The following is a 25,312-nucleotide window of genomic DNA, read 5'->3' as shown; positions in this document are numbered from 1 at the left end:
CTTTGGCTTAATGCATTTCAAATAAAGGGAAAAATTAATATATTAATCACAGAGTTCAAACTTTATCCACCTTAAGAAAATCACAGATCAGGAGAAAAGCCCATTTACAGTGATTCAGTCTCTATTTCTGTGAGCAACCAGAGAACAGGATTGTGAACTTGGTGCTAATAAAATGCTCATTAAGTGAAAAGCATTAAGATGTTAACATGAAGAGATTCATTAAGGGCTTCAAATTACTTACCTTGAAAGTTGTTTGGTTAGATGAAGGTCAGATTTCAGTCTAACATTTTTCTTTTTCTCTTTTGACTAATTAGGTTAAAAGTCAGCAGACATTTTCCCTAAAGTACAAGGCCTCACTGGGGTAGCCTGCTCAGTGGTGACAGGAAATACTTAGCATAGAAGTGTCCAAGCAAAAGTTTCAAATGTTTTCCTTCTAGCCTTGCACATAGTCCCTCAGAGTATTTTTCCTTTGTGGATCAGTAGATCTGTGAAGGCAGCTAAAGTAACAATTATACCAAACAGACCTTTTAAGGTGAAGCCATACTATTTTATTTTCCTTGTGGCAAAGCAATGGAACATCCCTAGAGGGGAAGGAACAAACATAGGGCCCTGTATATTAATGACATCAGGTGTTTCAATAAAAATAGCAGTTTCTAAGCAGCTGCATTTTAAGAATCTCTCTGAAGGATCAAACAGGAAGAGAGAGACAAATTGTTTAAACACAAATAACTTTGACAATTAAAGAACTAGCATGACTAAGCCACAAAAGACAAGTGAAAAGCAAACAGACTGACACTTGAGCAAATTTAGGCCTCCAAGCAAGTGGAAGTATTTTTAATTTTCAGTCACAATCTAAACTCCAAAGGAAAAAAAGGTCTGCAGTCTTCCTGCAGCTTTTCATTTGCTGCTGAGATACTGTTAGAGTTGCCATTACATGCAATACATTTCAGAAGATCCCAAAGACATAACTTGTAGCTCTCATCAACTCGCAAACCAGTCTCGGAGGCTCTTCCAGCTGTTAAGCATCTGAAAATTTCACATGCAACCTAATCCCTTCCCATGATTATCAAAGAACATACTAGAGAAGAGGTGGCTAAGTTTGTTCACTCTGCCTTAGAATCCTTTTCAGGGGCTTCCCCAGTGGTCTAGTAGTTAAGACTCTGTGGCTTCAATCACTGGTTGGGGAAGTTCTGCATGCCTTGAGATGCAGCCAAATTTTAAAAAGATCCTTTCCAAGTGTTGGATCAGCACAAATAACCTCTACAAACAACAGAGGTAAATGTCACATACCATCACAATTTTACTAAAGCCTTTATATACTCTATCTTTGATACTCAACTTGGGCCATAAGTTAAATGTCCCGTAGTATCCCAGGGAAACCCATAGGTCCAATTTTCCGACAGTCTCTTGTTTTCTAAACCACCAGAAGTTAAGAGTGTCATAGGTGTACAAGACAAGGCTCTTTAGAAACAAAGCTAAGGAGCAGAAGGCAGCACTCATTACCACTGGCTAGATCACAACTTTGTCATGGCAAAGGGGCCTGCATAACTCAATGAAGCTATGAGCCAGGCTGTGCAGGGCCTCCCAAGATGGACAGGTCATAATAAAGAGTTCTGACAAAATGTCCACTGGAGGAGGGGATGACGAACCACTCCAGCATTCTTGCCTCAAGAACCCCATGAACAGTATAAAAAGGCAAAAAAATACAACACCGGAAGAGGAGCTCCCCAGGTCAGAAGATGTCCAGTATGCTACTGGGAAAGAGTAGAGAAATAGCTCCATAAAGAATTAAGAGGCTGGGCCAAAGCAAAAATGATGCACAGCTATGATTGTGTCTGGTGATGAAAGTAAAGTCTGATGCTGTAAAGAACAATATTGTACAGCAAAGGACTGATGCTGAAACTGAAACTCTAATACTTTGGCCACCTGATGTGAAAAGCTGACTCACTATAAAAGACCCTGATGCTGGAAAACATTGAGGGCAGGAGGAGAAGGGGACGACAGAGGATGAAATGGTTGGATAGCATCACTGACTCAATGGACATGAGTCTGAACAAATTCTGGGAGACAGTGAAGGACAGGGAAACCTGGCATGCTGCAGTCCGTAGGATCACAGAATCAGACAGGACAGAGCGACTGAACACAACAACAACAACAGTGGGAATGCAGACTTCTTAGGCATACCACATTTTTGCCCTCAGAGAAAAATAATACTCCTTGGACCACTGTTATTCAAAGCATCAAAGCCTACCCACAAAGAAAAGCAAAACATCTTTTAAGGGTAACATATTAACATATATAATAGGGATAAATGAAGACACACATAGGAAACATTCTAAGTGCTCAAAACACTAACCCTGAAAACAGCATGGCAATTCCTCAAAATACTAAACATAGGTGTGCTCCACATCCACCAGAGACGCTCAGAGGGCTCAAACAAAATCTTGTGTGCACTAGGACCCAGAGGCCCCACAGAGACTGAGCCAGACATGCCTTTGAGTGTTTGAGTGTCTCCTGCAAAGGCATGGGTCAGTAGTGGCCTGCCTCGGGGACAGGGGATCTGGCTGCAGCAGACCTGGGTCACGCAGCATGTGGCATAAGCCCTCTTGGAGGAGGTCGCCATTAGTTCCACCACAGAGCTGCCGACCAAACTGCAGAACAATTATACCAAAGAAATTCTCACATTGTTAAGGAAGTTATAGGACCCACAACAGATTTCCCAGCCTGGGGATTCAGCAAAGAGACTGAGAACCCCCAGGGAATTTGACTTTGAAGGTCAGTGGGATTTGATTACAAAACTTTCACAGGACTAGGTAAACACACTCTTGGAGGGCACAAACAAAACCTTGTACACACCAGGAGCCAGGAGAAAGGAACAGTGTCCTCACAAGAGAGACTGAGCCACAGGTGACTGTCAGTGTCCAAGAGTCTCCGGCAGAGGCATGGGTCGACAGTGGCCTACTGCAGGGTCAGGGCACTGAATACAACAGTGCGTGCACAAGTCCTTTTGAAGGAGGTGCCATTACCTTCATTACTCCTACCATAGTTTGGCCTAAGGAAGGAAAGGGAACACAGCCCCGCCAATCAACAGAAAATTGGATGAAAGATTTCCAGAGCATGGTCCCGCCCATCAGAACAAGACCCAGTTTCCCCAACAGTCAGTCGCTCTCATCTGGAAGCTTCCATAAGCCTCTTATCCTTATCCATCAGAAGGCAGACAGAATGAAAACCACAATCACAGAAAACTAATCAAACTGATCACATGGACCCACAGCCTTGTCTAACTCAATGAAACTATGAACCATGCCATGTAGGGCCACCCAAGAAGGACAGGTCATAGTTGAGAGTTCTGACAAAACATGGTTCACTAGAGAAGGGAATGGCAAACCACTTCAGTATTCTTGCCTTGAGAACGCCATGAACAGTATGAAAAGGCAAAAAGGTATGACACTGAAAGACGAACTTCCCAGGTTGGTAGGTGTCCAATACGCTACTGAAGAAGAGTGGAGAAATAACTTCAGAAAGTATGAAGAGGCTGAGCCAAAGCAAAACAATGCCCAGCTGTGAATGTGACTGATGATGGAAGTAAAGTTTGATGTTGTAAAAAACAATATTGCATCGGAACCTGGAATGTTAGGTCCATGAATCAAGGTACATTGGAAGTGGTCAAACAAGAGATGGCAAGAGTGAACATCAACATTTTAGGAATCAGTGAACTAAACTGGACTGGAATGGGCGAATTAAATTCAGATGACCATTATACCTACTACTGTGCGCAAGAATCCCTCAGAAGAAATGGAGTAGCCATCATAGTCAACAAAAGAGTCCAAAATGCAATACTTGGGTGCAGTCTCAAAAATGACAGAATGATCTCTGTTTGTTTCCAAGGCAAACCATTCAGCATCACAGTAATCCAAGCCTATGCCCCAACCAGTAGTGCTGAAGAAGCTGAACGGTTCTATGATGACCTGCAAGACAATCATCCCCAAGAAGAAGAACATCCCCAAAAAAAGAAGAAATGTAAAAAGGCAAAATGGTTGTCTGAGGAGGCCTTACAAATAGCTGAGAAAAGAAGAGAAGCCAAAGGCAAAGGAGAAAAGGAAAGATATACACATCTGAATGCAGAGTTCCAAAGAATAGCAAGGACAGAAAAGAAAGCCTTCCTCAGTGATCAATGCAAAGAAATACAGGAAAACAATAGAATGAGAAAGACTAGGGATCTTAAAGCTCAACATTCAGAAAACTAAGATCATAGCATCTGGTCCCATCACTTCATGGGAAACGGATGGGGAAACAGTGGAAACAGTGTCGGACTTCATTTTTGGGGGCTCCAAAATCACTGCTGATGGTGATTGCAGCAATGAAATTAAAAGACGCTTACTCCTTGGAAGGAAAGTTATGACCAACCTAGATAGCATATTAAAAAGCAGAGACATTACTTTGCCAACAGAGGTCCATCTAGTCAAGGCTACGGTTTTTCCAGTAGTCATATATGGATGTGAGAATTGGACTGTGAAGAAAGCTGAGTGCCGAAGAATTGATGCTTTTGAACTGTAGTGTTGGAGAAGACTCTTGAGAGTCCCTTGGACTGCAAGGAGATCCAACCAGTCCATCCTAAAGGAGATCAGTCTTGGGTGTTCATTGGAAGGACTGATGTTGAAGCTGAAACTCCAATACTTTGGCCACCTCATGCAAAGAGTTGACTCACTGGAAAAGACCCTGATGCTGGGGAGGATTGGGGGCAGGAGGAGAAGGGGACGACAGAGGATGAGATGGTTGGATGGCATCACTGACTTGATGGACATGAGTTTGGGTAAACTCCGGGAGTTGGTGATGGACAGGGAGGCCTGGCATGCTGCAGTCCACTGGGTCGCAAATAGTCGGATACGACTGAGTGACTGAACTGATATGAACTGAACTGAGAGATCTCTTCCAGAAAATTAGAGGTATCCAGGGAACATTTCATGCCAAGATGGGCACAACAAAGGACAGAAACGGTATGGACATAACAGAAGCAGAAGATATTAAAAAGAGGTGGCAAGAATACACAGAAGAATTATACAAAAAAAGATCTTCAGGACCCAGATAACCATGATGTTGTGATCACTCACCTAGAGCCAAACATCCTGGAGTGTGAAGTCAAATGGGCCTTAGGGAGCACAACTATGAACAAGGCTAATGGAGGTGATGGAATTCCAGTTGAGCTATTTCAAATCCTAAAAGATGATGCTGTGAAAGTACTACACTCAATACGCCAGCAAATTTGGAAGACTCAGCAGTGGCCACAGGACTGGAAAGGTCAGTTTTCATTCCAATACCAAAGAAAGGCAATGCCAAAGAATGTTCAAACTACTGCACAACTGCACTCATTTCACATGCTAGCAAAGTAATGCTGAAAATTCTCCAAGCAAGGCTTCAATAGTACGTGAACTAAGAACTTTGAGATGTTCAAGCTGGATTTAGAAAAGGCAGAGGAACCAGAGATCAAACTGCCAACATTCGCTGGATCATAAAAAAAGCAAGAGAGTTCTAGAAAAACATCTATTTCTGCTTTATTGACTATGCCAAAGTCTTGGACTGTGTGGATCACAACAAACTATGAAAAATTCTTAAAGAGATGGGAATATCAGTCCACTTTACCTAGGACTTCCCTGATAGCTGAGTTGGTAAAGAATCTGCCTGCAATGCAGGAGACCCTGGTTCGATTCCTGGGTTGGGAAGATCCACTGGAGAAGGGATAGGCTACCCACTCCAGTGTTCTTGGGCTTCCCTTGTGGCTCAGCTGGTAAAGAATCCACCTGCAATGTGGGAGACCTGGGTTCAATCCCTGGGTTGGGCAGATCCCTTGGAGAAGGGAAAGGCTACCCACTCCAGTATCCTGGCCTGGAGAAATTTGAATCCTGGACTGTATAGTCCATGGGATGGCAAAGAGTCGGACATGACTTTCACTTTCACTTTACCTGCCTCCTGAGAAATCTGTATGCATGTCATGAAGAAACAGTCAGAACTGGATATGGAACAATGGACTGGTTCCAAATTGGGAAAGGAGTATGACAAGGATGTATATTGTCCCCCTGCTTAACTTATATGCAGAGTACATCAAGCGAAATGCCAGGCTGGATGAAGCACAAGCTGGAATCAAGATTGTCGGGAGCAATACCAATAACCTCAGATACGCAGATGACACCACCCTTATGGCAGAAAGAGAAGAGGAACTGAAGAGCCTCTTCATGAAAGTGAAAGAGGAGAGTGAAAAAGCTGGCTTAAAACTCAACATTCAAAAAACTGAAATCATGGCATCCTGTCCCATTATTTCATGGCACATAGATGGGGAAACAATGGAAACATTGACAGACTTTATTTTCTTGGGCTCCAAAATTACTCCAGATGGTGATTGCAGCCATGAAATTAAAAGATGCTTGCTCCTTGGAAAAAAAGCTATGACCAACCTAGACAACATATTAAAAAGCAGAGACATTATTTTGCCAACATAGGTCTGTCGAGCTAAAGCTACGGTTTTGTCAGCAGTCACGTACGGATGTGAAAGTTGGACCATAAAGAAAGCTGAGTGCTGAAGAATTGATGCTTTTGAACTGTGGTATTGGAGAAGACTATTAAGAGTCCCCTGGACTGCAAGGAGATCAAACCAGTCAATCCTAAAGCAAATCAGTCCTGAATATTCACTGGGAAGACTGATGCTGAAGCTGAAGCTCCAATCCTTTGTCCACCTGATGCAAAGAACTGACTGACTGGAAAAGACCCTGATGTTGGGAAAGATTGAAGGCAGGAGGAAAAGGGGACGACAGAGGATGAGATGGTTGGATACCATCACTGACTTGATGGACATGAGTTTGAATAAGCTCCAGGAGTTGGTGATGGATAGGGAAGCCTGACGTGCTGCAGTCCATGGGGTCACAAAGAGTCAGACACGACTAAGCAACTAAACTGAGGTGTGCTCAGTTGTTCAATCGTATCTGACTCTGGGTGCCACATGGACTTTAGCCCACCAGGCTCTTCTGTCCATGGAATTTCCAGGCAAGAATACTGTAGTGTTTGGCACTTCCTACCCTAGCGGATCTTCCAGACCCAAGGATTCAACCAGCATCTTTTGTGTCTACCGCATTGGCATTCAGATTCTTTACCACTAGCGCCACCTGGGAAGCCCCATTAAATATTGTTATTGTTCAGATGCTCAGTCGTTTCCAACTCTTTGTGACCCCATGGACTGCAGCATGCCAGCCTTCCTTGTCCATCATCAACTCCCAGAGTTTGCTCAAACTCATGTCCATTGAGTTGATGATGCCATTCAACCATCTCGCCCTCTGTTGCCCCCTTCTCCTCCTGCCCTCAATCTTTCCCAGCATCAGGGTCTTTTCCAGTGAGTTGGCTCTTCGCATCTATCCGTTAAACACAGGCTTACCACACAATCCACCAATTCTACTTCTGGGTATATTTGCAGAAGAAGCAAAAGCAGGAACTGAACAGGTATTTGTGCACCCATGTACAAATAGCCAAAAATACAACAACCAAAAGGTGGAAGCAATTCACTTCAGTGGATGATGGATAAACAAAATGTGGCACCTATATGCTTGGAATATTACTCAACCTAAAAAGGAAAGAAATTCTGACAAGTGCTACATCAGCAATGAACTGTAAATATATTATGCTAAATGAAATAACCAGTATTTTATAGTTTTCTAAGTATTACAACATACATAATTCTCACAACTGCTTCTCTATAAAACAACTGATATCCTCATGACCTCCATTTTATAGATAGTAGGAAGAGGTCCAGAGAAGCTAAATAAGTTGCTCAAGGTCACACATTAAGTGGTAGAGACAAAAATTAAAAACCCAGTTTCTCTAACTCAAATTTCCATGCTCAAGCTCCTTTCAATACATCATACTGAGTTTTCTGTTTACCTCCATAGTAACATTAAAGAAGGAGGCGTTACAGTGTAAAAGAAAGAGCCCTGAATTTGGAATCAGAAGAACTATGATTAATTCTCAAGATTTGACACACAAGAACTGTGGGACTTTTTGCAATTCAAACATCTTCAAGATTTAGTTTCCTCATTGGTTAAAAAGTATACTCTATAGGGTTTGACGACTGAAGAAGACAGCAATTTTTGAAACAGCAGTACCTAGTTTAGCACTTACTAAGTGAAAATAAATTTTAAAAAGGAAAAAAGTACACTTCTGCATGCTTAGCATCGCCAGTATATTCCCCTGATCTGGTTTTAGTGTGATAAATGATATTCTAAAACATCTTTCTAGTAATCTCCTGAAAAAACTGACTGGATCTTTGATATTTTCTACATATATTCCAAGTCTAATTCATTAGCAACAGTGAAGATAATATAATTACTGTCTGCAGCAAGTTCATCAAGAAGTGTGAGGAATGAAAATGAAGGTACAGGCCTGACTTACAAAGAGAACCATGTCATGGTTATGGGCATCTGCTCTAAGCCCAGACCAGTCCTTTCTGGGGTATTCAGAAAAAGGACAGGTCACTAGTTTAAATCAGCTGTTTGATGGCCCCTGGGAAGAATAAAGACAGCAGCCAAACCAGAAGCCACTGAAAGGAAAAGCAACAATGCAGGAGATAAAGCAAGCGTAAAAGACTTGCTTGATCAAGGAAAGTGATCAAGGAAACAAGCCCCAGATGAAAAGGCACTGCCTGAAAACCCTATGTAAATACATGAATAAATAAACACAACATAAATTATACCCATATGCACTTCATTCTGTAGTCCAGAATCTGGTGTTTCTTTCAAACACCCACATTTGTCATACTGTCCTTCGGTCACAAAGGGCTCTTTGGGAGAAGGCAGTTTGCAATTCCTGATTCCTACAGAAAGTCACATTTATCATAAGGATTTACTACAGTATCTGGCTTATTTGCTAGATGCAAATATACATTAAGTTGTGAGATTTATAAAACTATGTTTGCTGCAAAATGTCTCTGGGGGTCAGGTAAGGCAGATCAACCTTCAATACCCTCAATACAACCTTGTTAGCACATCTCACCTGCCTGCTCCCTCTCTCCCGCCCTCCCAAAACACACATTTCACACTTTTTCTTTTGTTCCAAGACTTGTCAGACACTAGTAAGTCACTGCAGGGACAGGACATTTTACCTTAAAAGAAAGGGGTGGCAAGAAAAGAAAGATATAGAAATAAATATTGACTCTCAGCTCTGTCACAAATTAGAATCTATACCAAGTTGTAAACGTGTATTACTATTACTGGGAATGTCTGGCAAAACTTACATCTGGAGCTAAATCAAGTTTCCCCATCTGTTGGGTTTGCCTCTTCTACTCAATGTTAATTTTTCAATTGTTTGCAAGAGCAATATAATAACTGCTGAGAAAATAACAAATGATAGGCACTAAGGGAGAGAGGAATGTAACACAAGTCAGCTTTAGGTTTCATGACACTGAAAGCACATTCTCTCCATTTACAAACAACTCTCTCCTGTGAGTGTGTGCTATTTTCTCAAGACCCTAAACCAACTCCATGTCTGACTCCATTTTATCCAATACATACAGCACTCTGTAATTGCCATGCTATTTCATAAGGAACCTAAAATGACTTAGCCCCATGAGCTCCATTTGGCTCTGTTTACCACAAATAGAAATAGCCATGTAAAGCAAAACGTCAAAAGTTCCAGATCCCATGAGTCACTCATTCAACTCATGGAGAAAGGCAGAAAAAAATTTCCGGAGAAAAGCTTTCAGAAGGTCTATACACAGAAACCTCTTTGGCAACAAAGAGGCCTGAAAAGGGTTTGCAACTATCTCCTGGTAAGAAAATTCATAAACGAGCAAATTCTGTGAGCTATTTTCATATGACAAAATGAAAGTCACATGCATTCCTGCTTTTCTTGATCAAATACGAAAATTTCTTCCCCTCCTACAGACATCAGGGCTTAAAATAGTAGTGATGTTCAACACATTTCACTTAGAAAGGTACAATAAACCTCAGGATTAACCACAGAACTCTGAAAGAGATAAATCCTCACTTCTTACCTGATATTAACCAACGCGTGAGTCACCTTGCTAGCTGCTTCTTTCCACTGGCCTGCATTGGTAGAAAGCCTCAGGACTGTAAAAAAGGAAAGAACAAAGATGTGTCAGACCACTGGTATTAAACAAATGTGAGGAGTGAAGACACAATGCAGAATATCACTGTTGGAAAAACCAAACGGAGTCTGTGCCAATCTTCTATTAAGACATCCTAATCTAGAGAAAAAAAATAAGGGCTTATTCTCAATTATCTTTCCCGCAATTTTTTTCCTCTTTCTTTCACTTTCTATCAAAATATTCTACTCCTCTGCCTTGGGTTTCCCTCTCTCCACTCCCCGCTAAAACGTTTTCATACTTAGTTTTTGCATTCAGTTAAAATCTACACTGAGGTGGTGATGTGAAGGTAACCTGATTGCCACATTAATCATTTTCCTAATAGCTGGGGCCGATTTAGTGGAATTGGCCAGCTGAGTAAGTGTCCCCTCCTGTTCCACATACAGTATATCTTTCTCCTAAAGGTCTGAACTGGGTCAAATAGGATGAATAATCTTGTCAGACAGAGGACGGTCATGTTTCAATCAAAAAGTAACCTGCTTTAGTTCCCTTAACTGTGTGACCTGCAACATGAATCAACTAGAATCTTCTTCCCTTCTCTGACCAAAGTCTCTTACACCCTTACTCACAGAAGGGATGATGGAAATATAGTTCCCAGGTGGTGCTAGTTGTATAGAACCCGCCTGCCAATGCAGGAGACGTAAGAGACTTGGGTTTGATCCCTGGGTTGGGAAGATACTCTGAAGAGGGCATGACAACCCACTCCAATATTCTTGCCTGGAGAATCCCATGAACAGAGAAGCCAGGCGGGCTGTGGCCCACAGGGTCACAAAGAGTCAGACACGACTGAAGCAATTTAGCAGACACACATGGATATTTTCTATCAGCTATGAGCTTCAGGGCCACACATTACAGTACCTATTCTCTTTCAGAAAAGAGACAAACCAGCACAAGCGTTCCTTGAAAGAACAAGCATACAGTGGCCACTCCAAGTATATGTTTTTAATGAGTGAATAACGAATATGAACTAAACATGTAGAGAGTTTACTTTGTGCCAGAAACTGGACAAAAAATATATACAATACAGCACACATATGAGACTCAGAGGAGACAAACAATTAATCAATCAAGTTCAATCACAGAACTGTAAGTAATGGGGCTAGAATTTAAACCTGGAGGGAATGGTCCTAGAGCCTGTACTTGATACACTGAGTGGTTAAGTGTGTGAACTCTGAAGCCAACTGTTGGTGTCCAAGTCTAGCCGTTGCCACTTACTAGAGAAAAACAGCAATACTTACATGAAAGGATTATTATGAAAATCAAGTAAGTTATATATATACAAAGCCTTAGACCAGTACCTGGCACAGAGTAATTGTTACATAAGTATTCATACTAGCTATTATTCATTAAATAGACTGTCTTCCAAACAAATGCAAGAATATACTGAAGACTTTCTCAGAGGAGAAAGTTAGTTAGTTAGTTAATCAGAGCCTAACATTAAAAAACGTATAACCAATCTGCATAGGTACCATCACTACCAACTCCTGACCAGTATTCCTCTAGCAAGAGTAGTAGTAGCAGCAGCTGTACTAGAGGGAGGGCATATATCTGTAATAGGGAAAGAAAACTCATCTGGCTGCTCTGCATCTATTTCAGCAATACTTCATTTTTATAAATTCATGCAATTTTACGAAAGAGAAGATGGAAGCCTTAATAAAACATTATCAGAGTGCTGCTTTCCTAATTTACAAGATTTAGTGCAGGGGAACTCAGTTTCAAGTTAGAGCTTTTCAGTCTCAACTCAGGGTTTCATTAAGTGTATGCACAAATTTATTCATGAATGAACAAAACTGTTTCAAGCAGGTCAGACATATTTTTTTCAATTCAGTTGCAAAAACTGTTTAGATATATCCGTTTTCCACTAGACCCTCCACTAAATCATAAACTCTCTGATGGTGAGGCTCTAGTATTTGTGGAATTGAGCTGAATTTTACTCCCCTTACCTCAGAGAGGTATTCAACTCTGTTCATGGATTATTTCTCTGTTAACATCCTGTCACTTCTGTTCCTTAGTGAACAGGCACCCAGATGACCTCATCACTGCATTTCCAATGGAAACAAGCTTTCCAAGCCATTGGCTTTTATATTCGTTTCTAAGTTTCCAAATTTAAACACAAAATTATCTCAAAATGCCCAAACACCTCAAGCTAAGGTTATCATTTAGGTAGTATAAAGCATGATACACAAAAACAGCATCCCATGCAGCCATTTAGGAAAGTAATAGCAAAAACTGGAAACAACCATAATTTTCATGAAAGGAAAGAATGGTTAAATAAACTGTATCCATACTATGCAAAAAAAGAGAGGGGGGAGAGAGAAAGAAACTTAAGAAAACTACCAAAAAAACCCACAAAAATGTTCTATAATAGTTAAAAAAAAAAGAAATAAGATAACATGATCACAATTATGTAAAACTATGCATGGTGTGCTAAGTCACGTCAGTCGTGTCTGACTCTTTGCGACCCCTGTGGACCGCAGCCCACCAAGCTCCTCTGTCCATGGGATTCTCCAGGCAAGAATACTTGAATAGGCTGCCGTGCCCTCCTCCAGGGGATTTTCTCAACCCAGGGATTGAACCCACATCCCTTACATCTCCTGCATTAACAGGTGGGTTCTTTACCACTAGCGCCACCTGGGAAGCCCATATGAAAATAGCGGTCATACTAGAAAGGAGAGATTGTATTAAAGAAAAAAATTTGTACCTTTTTTCTTTAGTACTAGTAATTATCTTTTTCTAAAAGGAAAAAAAAACAGTTCAAAATATGGTATCATTTATGGTTCAGGGTAGCTTGTGTCGAGGTCCTTCCTCATCAGTGGATATCACTGCAGTAACTTAACTGCCATAGGAATATTAAATGTGTGTCTTTTATCAAGAGTCTCCCTCTTCTAGCCATGATGAAGTAACAAGACATAATTAACCCTTCTACCTTAAACAATAGAAAACTGAACAAAATATAAGAAACAACAGCTTTCAGACATTGGACAACATGTATACAGAACTGTGATCCTTGAAGATGGAAAACAAACAAGGTGAGACCTAGAATTATCCCAGCTTACTGTGTGAAAAAGTTTCCAATCTACATGGCAAAGAGGAGGAACTTAAACAGAATCCAGAAGCTTGCCAAATCAAAGACACAGAGATTAGCAACAGGACAGGCCAAGGCACCTAGAATTTGTGGGGTAGAGTACAGTAGAGGAGGGAGTTTAACAGGGTATTCTATAAGTTTGTAGAGGGGTCCTCTTACATCTTTTGCTGAGCACTGATCTGCACATAAGAAAGAGAAAACTACTCAAGACTGGGGGTAAAGAACCACTGGAAAAGAGAAGAAATTATGGAGCTCATGGAAGGCTCTACAAACAAAATAATTTGCATTTCCACCAGCAAGAGTGGAAAAACCTACTAATATATGAATTATCAGAAAGAATCTTCAGATGGGTACTGCATTAGTAATCTGGCCAAATTAGCCTATAATAAAAGTTGCTCTTAACCCAACTTAATAACCCTTAAAAGCAAATCCTAAAAGGATGAAACTGATTCCATACAACATAACTGCATTCCAGAACAAAGTCTAACATTATATAAAGGAACATAATAAAATCAAACCTTACAACATTAACATCACAATGTTCAAAATCCAATTTAAAAATTACCAGCATTTAAGAAGTAGAAAAGGGACTTCCCTGGTGGTCCAGTGGTTAAGAAAACACCTTGCAGAACTATACTCAATATTTTGTAATAACCTATAGTGGAAAAGAATCTACAAAAGAATATACATATGTATACACACACACACACACACACACACACGAATCACTTTGCTCTATACCTGAAACTGATACAACACTGTAAATCAACTGTTTCAAAAAATTTTTCAAAAAAGAATCCAACTTGCAATGCAGGGGACATGGGTTCGATCCCAGGTCAAAGAACTAAGATCCCACTAGAGAGTCCATGTGCTGCAACCAAAGATCCCACATGATGCAACGAAGATCCTGCGTCCCACAACTAAGACCTAATGCAGCCTAATTAATTAATTTTAAAAACCCAAAGAAGCCAGAAAAACATGACCCATAAGCAGGAGAAAAATCAGACAATAAAACAAAAGACCTAGACATGAAGAGAGATGATGGAATTAGTGGGAAAGTACATTAAAACAGCTATTGTAAATATGCTCCATATGCTCAGGAAGGTACCAAGTGAAAGGAAAACTTGTGTTCACATAAAGCTGTGTACAAAAATGTTTACAGAGGTTTTATTTACAATCCCTAAAAACTGGAAACTTTCTAAATGTCCTTCCACTGATAAATGGATAAGCTAAACTGGCATATTCCCATAATGGAATATTACCCCATAATAAAAAGGAACAAACTACTGATACATGCATCAACATGGATAACTTCAAATAAATTACTATGTATAAGAAGCCAGACTCAAAAAACGGTATGATGTTATCTATATACTTTTTTAGATAAGGCAAAATCATAGGGACAAGGAATAAATCAGTGGTTGCTAGAAAATGGCTAGGAGCTGATCTCACAGGAGTGGGTGGAGTTGTTGATCTCACAGGAGTACAGAGAAGTTTTTGAGATGGTAAAACTCTTCTAAATCTTGATTTTCTGTCATAATTATACTTCTATATACATTTGCTGAAATTCAGAACAGTACAATAAAAATGGTGAATTATACCATATAAGTAAATTATACTTCAAAAAACCTGACTAAAAATACATCTTTTTCCAGGTGAAGTTTCATCATACTTTACACAAAATGGACAGTACTGAAACATGCCACCTCCTACTATTTGTTGTGTTTCATTTAGTAAAATTCACTTTCCTCTTTGTACTGTCTTAGTACATCTGAGCATTCCCAGATATCCTTTCTTCTCTTGTTGCTGCAGCTGCAAACGTTGATCTCATTTGACTGTGTACATGGCTCAACTACGCAGGTAAGTCAGACATCTATAAAATACCTCCCCCACTTCAACTCTCCTTCCTTTCCTCACTGAAAGACCTCTTTATTCATCTATTAATGGGTACGAAAGCCTCTGGGGCAGCTCTTCACCCTTGGAAAATTCTTGAAAACAAGGACACTGGTAAAAGCCGGGTAGATGCAAACCACACCAGGGTACACTGAGAACATTCTGCCAATGGGAAATTTGCTAGAGGGTTCTCATGGAAGATTTCCTAGCTTAAAAAAAAAAAAGAAGAAGACGTGTGACTTGATATGACAATGGGAACCTCTTATTCTGAGGGGAGTTGACCTGATGCTAAAGCTATTACCACTGAGAATGAGCGAGCAGGGAAATAGAAAAAAAAATTTCCTCCTAGGCAATCCTTCTTTCCACTCTTTGCTTCTACTCTTTCTCCAGGTATTCCAAATTCCCTCTACTTTACTCATGATACATACAGGAGTCCCAAGCAGAAGATGAAGTTTTCAAAAATAGTCCCAACAACAGGGATAAAGTAAATTAATCAATAGTGATAGAAAGCAGATCAGGGGTTGCCTAGGGCTAAGGGACAGAGGTGGTAAAAGTGACATAAAGGGACACAAGGAAATCTGGGGAGAGGGGTTGGATATGTACATTATCTTGATTTAATGACAGCTTCATGTACATATACACATGCCAAAACTTATCAAAAATTGTATCCTTTAAAAAAGTGCAGTTTGGGACTTCCCTGATGGTCCAGTGGTTAAGACTCCATGCTTCCACTGCAAGGGGTGTGGGTTCCATCCCTGGTCAGGGAACTAAGATTCCACATGGCTCAGCAAGGCCAAAAAAAAAGAATGCAGTTTATTATATATCAATTACATCCCAATAAAGCTAATAAGTTGGAGCTTTTTAATAGACAGCTTTATTGAGTGGCTTACTATTTCTGGGAAATCTAAAGAAATCTTTCTTAACCTTTAAACTTAGGTAGGTTTGATTAGACTCTTCACTCAAACTTACAGGGATACATGACCTCTTATAGAAATAAGGAATGCTCATATGGCTGCAGAGTAAATTTTTGGTGCACCAATCACCAAAAGGTTTTTGTAAAAAAGATTTTTATCTAATGCCCACTTCCTCTTCTAAGTTATGCTAAAAATACATAGGTACATTAAAAATCCTTAAAATCTTGTACCTTCTTAAATCACACAATGTTCCTTTGGGATCCAAGCTCTTCTATTTGATGCTGTCAACTCTCACCCACTCTCACACCCATCTCACTGGCATTCACTCAATCTACAAGCCTCCCTATTTTCTCTCTTTCACAAACATCAAGAAAAGGCTACAGGGATGCTAACCAGCTTTCTACTGAGATGAATTCTGAGTTCCTGAAGGTGAGGAAGTCCACACATACTTTCTTATTGCCTGAGAAAAGGAGACTATTATAGTTCTGTGCCAAGTAAGAGCACCAAGCAACTAGGGGAGAAGCTTTTGTAGTCTTTTCCTTTCATAGACCAAAGATCACAGCTGATGGGGAGAGAAAAATAAAAAGAAGACAGCTCACCCATAGAGTAGAGGTTGTCAAAGCTCTGGTGCATGCGGATAATCTCATAGTAGAGTTCATCATAACTGCTGGGGGTGGGCAGGAATGTATCTCCATATGTGATAAACATATTAAATAGGTTCACAATCTAAAAAAGAAGCAAAAGCCCATATATAGACATCATACTATGAAGACTCAGAAGGGTATTATTGGTAGTGTGCTATATAGCCAGCTCTTATTGTCTTTCAAGAGCAGTTAAATTTTCAGCAATTTTGTTAGCTGGTTATTAAACAAAGTCATTATTAAAAATTAACTTCTATAAACTTACCATTCAATAAATTAAAGTAATAATTACTGAAAACTCATCACTTTCTAATTATTTTCTACCTTTCCATATTATTGATCCCCTTGAAATTAATTTATACCTCTTATAGCTGTGTGGTGGGAATATTATATAACAGTGTGTGTTACCATTATTTCATGAAAGACCCCAGGTCCTCCAAAGACACAGGTGAAACTGGAAGCACTAGTAGAGAGATTCTGGTCCAAAGGGAAAATAAAGGCCTGGTATCCCCCTATAGTTTAATCCTTAGAACACCAGCCCCTGTCTCAAACCAGCCCACTTCTGCCCTAGAGTATAGCTTCAGAAAAAGAAATGGTTTTTTTTGCTACTCACCATAAGAGCTAATGTAAAAATGTTGTGCTTTGCCAAAAGTACAGTCTCATTTGACATAAGGAACTTCAGCAAATTTATCAAGGCTTTAAAAAGAAGAAAAAAAAGGCATTGATAAGATAATCAAAGCATAATCAATAAAGTTAAATGAAAGTAGACTAGATCTAAAGAAATCCAGACAGGGCTAGAATGAGTATATCATAGCTACTAGGAAATTTTTAAAAGTAGGCAGAGCAGGTGTAGTGAAGAAAGCACTGACCTTCTCAAGCACATGTCTGCTTATCTGTCCATAGAAAGTTTTAAAAAATTTTTTACCTCTTAAATAGCAATTAAGCTCAGAAATTTGACTATAAAATGGACATTTCAGTGTTCCAAATTTAAACCTGTATGCTGATTTCCGCATCAAATTTCCTCAGTTATTGAGCATCCCTTCTCACCCCAGGCTGCTAGCGTTCCAAGTCACCAAGTTTTACCTACGTATCTGTTTCAAACATTACTGTTAAGAAGGACACCTTTCGAATCTAAATGATCAACAGACATACTGTAGAACCTACTGCTTTAGTTCTGGATAAAAAAAGAGCTCATGAAGGAAAAAAAAAAAGCCCTTAACTAAATATTCAAATAAGAGTGCAACATGCTCTGTCCTCTCTTAACTGTGACAACATTTACTGAAAAGGTCCCCTTTTTGCCTTGTAATCTTTTATGAGGGGAAAGAGTGCCAAAACCCAAGCAATCTCAATCTTGAGACTGACCGTTAAGTCCCTAGTTAAACAGTACAGCTTTAAAGACATTTTTGTCAATAAATATTAAGCATAAAATAATTTAACCATTGCCTTATACTCTTTCACCCAAGGCTATAAACTCAGTCCTGCTTCTGTGCCCACCATAGCCACTGCCACTGTACCTATCTCCCCTGTGTGATGGGGAATATACAGTAGGGGTTCAGCAGCTACAAGTATTTGATGTTCCTTTTGTCTTCTCCCCCTCAACCTGTCCTACTTCTACATATACACACAAAAAAAAGGCTTGACTGCTCCTTTCCTAAGACCATGCCTGCTTTTTTGTCAGCAGAGAAGTCCATTCTCTCGTCTGAGCTTTGTGTGAAGTTTACTACTCTTAGAAAAGAGATGTGAGCATAGATTTGAAACAGCAGGGAATAATGAGTAGGAGTAAGTCTCTCCAGACACTTGCTGCCTGCCACACAACACCCCTCACTCTCAACCCTCTAAAAGCATAGATACAGTAAAGAAACAGCAGGCAAATAAAAGTACAAGAGCTTGTCTACATTCTGTTTCTAAAGCCTGACTCTTCCCTTCAGCTAGAAAAAAAAAGCCTTGCTAGGGATGAAGGAGGCAGGCATCTTCATTTATGAACTCTTCACCCTGACTCAAGTTCTCTGAGGTTTCCTAATGGAAAGGCAAATGATAGGCAGCTGGCTCTTTTGATGTTGTCTGTTAGCAAGTGATCTATTGGACTGGACCCAAAAAAGCTCCATGGGAGACCACTCTGGATCACACAATCTACTAAGCTCCTACCAGGAGCTCAGAGAATGAAGGGGACTAGCTAAAATCCACATAAAAATGACTAACCCATGGGGATTCCCTGGCAGTCCAGTGGTTAGAACTTGGTACTTTCATTGCCGTGGCCCGGGTTCAATTTCTGATTGGGTAACTAAGATCCTGCAAGCTGCAGCACGGCCAAGAAAAAGACTATCCCAGCCCAAATCTCTCTTCTTAATGTGTAGGGGCTGCCCACTCCACCCCCACTAACCCCAGAGCTTAGACAAGCCCTGTTAATGGATAAATCTTCTGACAGTAAGACTCTATCAATTCACAAGAGACAAGAAAAAAGGATGGGTAACACATGTGGCATTCAGCAAAACATAATGGCTAACTAGAGACAAAGCTGCTTTTGTACACATCCAATCAACGAAGGCTTTTGTCCCAGGCACATGCAGCACAAAGATGCAGCCTCGGCAGTGGTTATGTGGTAATTAACGGGGAGAAAACCTGGAGAAAAGGAAGTAAGCACAATGATTTATTGCTCCTCTGCTGGACTACAGCTAGCCTTGATCTCTGGGATTCAGAGTCAGGGATGACAAAGTGATAAATATGAGGGGAGGAAGAGAGCAATTCTACCACAGGCCAAGAGGTGGCCTGCGTTCCAACTGGCACCGATGTAAGCAGAGTCAAATAGTGTTGAGAAGGAGAGTCCAGCATTGCAATACTCTGAGAGTCTGTGTTGGGGAAACCTGCATTCTATCCTTGACAATTCAGGTCAGATCCCCTACCTTCTGAAAAAAGCCAGGATTTTCTTACCTGGAAGTCATCATTCTCTGCTGCTGCTGCTGCTAAGTCGCTTCAGTCGTGTCCGACTCTGTGCGACCCTATAGACGGCAGCCCACCAGGCTCCGCCATCCCTAGGATTCTCCAGGCGAGAATACTGGAATGGGTTGCCATTTCCTTCTCCAGTGCATGAAAGGGAAAAGTTAAAGTGAAGTCGCTCAGTCGTGTCTGACTCTTAGTGACCCCATGGACTATATAGCCTACAAGGCTGCTCCGTCCATGGGATTTTCCAGGCAAGAGTACTGGAGTGGGGTGCCATTGCCTTCTCCAGAGGGAATTTAAAAGGCAGCTAAAATGAACAAAGTAACCTTAAAATTGGCTCCCACGAGCCTCTGACATCAGGAACCACAATTCCTCTTCAAGAAGGAATGCCCCAAATATCCCATAATACTTTTTTCCTTCAACATCTATCTGACTTAGCATTCTACCAACTGTTCAGTGTCCTATATACACATACATGGTCTTCTATCCTCTGACCCGATGTGATGGGAGTTCAAAGTCTGTGAGGCTCAGCAATCAGAGCGGAAAAAGAAATAAAAGGCATACAGATAGGAAAAGAAGTAAAACTCTCACTGTTTGCAGATGACATGATCCTCTACATAGAAAACCCTAAAGATTCTACCAGAAAATTACTAGAGCTAATCAATGAATATAGTAAAGTTGCAGGATATAAAATTAACACACAGAAATCCCTTGCATTCCTATACTCCAATAATGAGAAAACAGAAAGAGAAATTAAGGAAACAATACCATTCACCATTGCAACAAAAAGAATAAAATACTTAGGAATATATCTACCTAAAGAAACAAAAGACTTATATATAGAAAACTATAAAACACTGATGAAAGAAATCAAAGAGGACGCAAACAGATGGAGAAATATACCATGTTCATGGATCGGAAGAATCAATATAGTGAAAATGAGTATACTACCCAAAGCGATCTATAGATTCAATGCAATCCCTATCAAGCTACCAATGGTATTTTTCACAGAACTAGAACAAATCATTTCACAATTTGTATGGAAATATAAGAAACCTCGAATAGCCAAAGCAATCTTGAGAAGAAGAATGGAACTGGAGGAATCAACCTGCCTGACTTCAGGCTCTACTACAAAGCCACAGTCATCAAGACAGTATGGTACTGGCACAAAGATAGAAATATAGATCAGTGGAACAAAATAGAAAGCCCAGAGATAAACCCACACACCTATGGACACCTTATCTTCCACAAAGGAGGCAAGAATATACAATGGAGAAAAGACAATCTCTTTAACAAGTGGTGCTGGGAAAACTGGTCAACCACTTGTAAAAGAATGAAACTAGAACACTTCCTAACACCATACACAAAAATAAACTCAAAATGGATTAAAGATCTAAACGTAAGACCGGAAACTATACAACACCTAGAGGAAAACATAGGCAAAACACTCTCCGACATAAATCACAGCAGGATCCTCCATGACCCACCTCCCAGAATATTGGAAATAAAAGCAAAAATAAACAAATGGGACCTAATTAAAATTAAAAGCTTTTGCACAACAAAGGAAACTATAAGCAAGGTGAAAAGACAGCCTTCAGAATGGGAGAAGATAATAGCAAATGAAGCAACAGACAAACAATTAATCTCAAAAATATACAAGCAACTTCTGCAGCTCAATTCCAGAAAAATAAACGACCCAATCAAAAAATGGGCCAAAGAACTAAACAGACATTTCTCCAAAGAAGACATACAGATGGCTAACAAACACATGAAAAGATGCTCAACATCACTCATTATTAGAGAAATGCAAATCAAAACCACAATGAGGTACCATTTCACACCAGTCAGAATGGCTGCTATCCAAAAGTCTACAAGCAATAAACGCTGGAGAGGGTGTAGAGAAAAGGGAACCCTCTTACACTGTTGGTGGGAATGCAAACTAGTACAGCCACTATGGAGAACAGTGTGGAGATTCCTTAAAAAACTGGGAATAGAACTGCCATATGACCCAGCAATCCCACTGCTGGGCATACACACCAAGGAAACCAGAATTGAAAGAGACGCGTGTACCCCAATGTTCATTGCAGCACTGTTTACAATAGCCAGGACATGGAAGCAACCTAGATGTCCATCAGCAGATGAATGGATAAGGAAGCTGTGGTACATATACACAATGGAATATTATTCAGCCATTAAAAAAAATACATTTGAATCGGTTCTATTGAGATGGTTGAAACTGGAGCCCATTATACAGAGTGAAGTAAGCCAGAAAGAAAAACAACAATACAGTATACTAATGCATATATATGGAATTTGAAAGATGGTAACGATAACCCTATATGCGAGACAGAATAAGAGACACAGATGCATAGAACAGTCTTATAGACTCTGAGGGAGAAGGTGAGGGTGGGACGTTCTGGGAGAATAGCATTGAAACATGTATATTATCATATGTGAAACAGAACACCATTCCATGTTCGATGCATGAGACAAATGCTCAGGGCTGGGGCAATGGGATGACCCAGAGGGATGGGATGGGGAGGGAGGTGGGAGGGGGGTCCAGGAAGGGGAACACATGTAAACTCATGGCTGATTTATGTCAATGTATGGTAAAAACTACTACAATATTGTAAAGTATTTAGCCCCCAACTAAAATAAATAAATTTATTTAAAAAAAAAAAAAAAGTCTGTGAGGCGTCAACATAGTTGATTTTAAATTTTTAGAGCTAGAAAGGACCTTAGAGGTTATTTAATCCTACTCCCTCATTTCTGGATTCAAAACCAACCCCCAACCACCACCCCAACTAGTTAGTGACCAAGCAGGGACTAGAATCTGGTCTCCTGTTTAGTCTTCCTTCTTCCATTCCATGAAGATAAAAGCCCGCAGTCCATGGGGTTGCAAGAGTCCATGGAGTCACTGCTTAGCAAATGAACAACAACAGACAAATAAAGGTGCTGAAAGTGAAAGCGAAGTCACTCAGTCGTGTCCGACCCTTCAGTACCCCATGGGCTATAGACTGCCAGGCTCCTCCATCCATGGGATTTTCCAGGCAAGAATACTGGAGTGGGTTGCCATTTCCTTCTCCAGGGGATCTTCCCAACCCAGGAATCAAACCTGGGTCTCCCACACCATCTGAACTAGATGCAGTCAAATGTTAAAACAGAAGGAAGCTTATGTATAAATGGTGTGCTTAAGACTTGCTGACTATACTGTTATCAACACTTCCCTAGAAGACTCTGGTTTATAACTTTCTCCACCTATTGACTGCTCCAAAGTTATTTCCATCTACTTGGTGCTCTTCTTTTCTTGGTCCTCAGCTACTTATTATAGCACAGCTGCTTAACACCTCATTATTACCTTTCTTCTACTCACTCTCAACACTAAAAAACTCCTAGTAGCTTTTCTCAGCAAAAACCACCTCAGCAGGCCCTCTATATCAGTTTTCATCTCTCCTCTTTATTTTTATTTTTAATTGTTTTTTTAAAAAAACATTTATTTGTCTATGCCAGTTCTTAGTTGCAGCATGCAGGATTTCTTAGTTGTGGTCTGCAAACTCTTAGTTCCGGTATGTGGGAGCTAGTTCCCTGATGAGGGATGGAACCTGGGCCCCCTGCATTGGGAGCTCAGAGTCTTAGCCAATGGACCATCACAGAAATCCCTCATCTCTCTTCTTTAAATCTCACCTTTCCCACACCTCTATCTCCCTTTCTGTTTCCTCTAGTATCTTTAAAAAATAATACTACTAATAATAAATGTCAGCTAAAACTGTTCCTACTCCCCTCACTCTGGGTGTCTCCTTCAAAATTATGTACTGAACATAGACCATGATCAGATCTGAACTTCAAATGGAGCTGCTGCTGCTACTGCTGCTAAGTCGCTTCAGTCATGTCTGACTCTGTGCGACCCCATAGACGGCAGCCCATCAGGCTCCTCTGTCCCTGGGATTCTCCAGGCAAGAACACTGGAGTGGGTTGCCATTTCCTTCTCCAATGCATGCATGCATGCTAAGTCACTTCCGACTCTGTGCGACCCTATGGACAGCAGCCCACCAGGCTCCTCTAGGCAAGAATACTGGAGTGGGTGCCATTTCCTTCTTCTCAAATGAAGCTAAGATCCCCTTTCTTTATACAAAATCAGAACGGAAACAAACAAACAAAAAAACCTGAGTATAAACAATTAATAGCCAGGTTTATTCATAAGCTATTATGATACAGTGCTATGAACAGGGTTTAACTGCAGGGCAGAGAATAGCTGTGGGCCAGGGGCAGGTTAAGGACAGAAGAGAAATGGTACTCAGGATCTCGGTGCCAACACACAAGTAGCACAGAGCTCATGCTGGCTGATTCCTGGCTCACCACTCTCCATACGCACATTTTTAGAAAACCACCCTTGATCCACTTGTTCACTTGGTGCCATCTGGGCACATGACCAGCCAAACTGTTCCAAGGACAGCCACAGAGGTAACAGTACATAGAGGGAAGAGTTAAGATAACTACAAAAGATAAGGTATTGGTTGTATAAACATAGGATTGTTAATTAGTCATATCTCTGTTAAGAGCTTCATATTAAGTATGATACATGTTGTAGTCATTGTGAAGATAAGTGGTGGAGCAGGATATACTTCTTTTCTTTTTAATTTAACACTTTGGTTACCATGTTTCTAATTTTTAGATAATAGTTTTAAATTAAAAGGAAGCAGGGGAAAAGAGACTAACACAAAATCTTCCTCAATAAAAATATGATCCTTAGTCTGAGGGATTTCCAAAGAAAAAGGGCCTATGGTATAGAAACCCAATACTGTGTAAACAGTTTTGCCCATTAGGTGAGCAATGGCTACTCATCCCACAAAACAGAATGGCAGAGTTTATTGCAGAGTATCTTTTCAGATGAGGACAAGCTTGGTGGCTGAGACCCTCGAGGCCTTAACAGACAATTCTCACTGGCTCTAATCCTTCACAGCCCCAGGAGTAGGCTGTCTCAAAGCACCAATGCCAGACAGATGTATTGTAGAGAGAAATGGATCATATCTTTCTGCTGAATGACACCTACTACAAGTCACTAACTGTGCCAGAAGTTCACATCAAGTACAGTTGTTCCTCAGTATCCACAGTGAGGGTGGGGGTAGGTAGCATCAGTTCCAGGACTTCTCCCCTAGATACCCAACTCCATAGATTCTCAAGTCCTTTAAGTAAAATGGTATAGTTACCTATACACATCTTCCTATATAGTTTAAACTATACGTTTAACCTAGGTTACTTACAATATCTAATACAATGTAAAAGCCATGTAAATAGTTGCTGGCATAGAGCAAATTCAAGTTCTGCTCTTTGGAAATTTCTGGAATTTTTTTTTTCCCAAATATTTTTTATCTGTGGTTGGCTGACACCGTGGATGCAGAACCCATGGATATAGAGGGAAAACTGTATCTCAAATCTTCCTCTTTTCTACTGTACTCCAATTGACAGCTTAAAAAGAAGACACTTAACTACAGAAATCATCTCCCCCAAACTGCATTCATCTCTTTTCAAAGGGAGAAACACAAAAGTCATAAATGGCAAGGGAGGTAACATCTATCAGGTATCTGCTAGATGCTAGGCATTATGTAAAGCACTTAAAGTACATCACTCTCACTGAATTCTATTGAGTATCCCATGAAGGAGGTAATAATGGTCCCAATCAACAGATGACCAAATTGAAATT

The 25,312-nt window shown here is 40.4% G+C and overlaps 1 protein-coding gene across 50 annotated transcripts in view; it reads right to left on the bottom strand.

Moving 5' to 3' along the window:
• Nucleotides 1–25,312, bottom strand: part of ARMH3 (armadillo like helical domain containing 3) — a 185,580-nt gene that overhangs the window by 86,823 nt on the left and 73,445 nt on the right. For all 50 annotated transcript variants that reach the window (XM_081546409.1, XM_081546540.1, XM_081546534.1 and 47 more), the window contains 3 exons: nucleotides 17,288–17,370; nucleotides 16,633–16,759; nucleotides 10,031–10,106 (listed from right to left, as the gene is read on the bottom strand). In XM_081546409.1, coding sequence (XP_081402535.1) covers nucleotides 10,031–10,106; nucleotides 16,633–16,759; nucleotides 17,288–17,370 — 286 coding nt within the window. The remainder of the gene's footprint in view (nucleotides 1–10,030; nucleotides 10,107–16,632; nucleotides 16,760–17,287; nucleotides 17,371–25,312) is intronic.

The sequence above is a fragment of the Giraffa tippelskirchi genome, chromosome 2 (genome assembly GCF_054371585.1).
Source record: "Giraffa tippelskirchi isolate mGirTip1 chromosome 2, T2T-mGirTip1v1.2.pri, whole genome shotgun sequence".
NCBI classification, from domain to species: Eukaryota; Metazoa; Chordata; class Mammalia; order Artiodactyla; family Giraffidae; genus Giraffa; species Giraffa tippelskirchi.
This window is presented reverse-complemented; position numbering and strand designations above follow the sequence as displayed.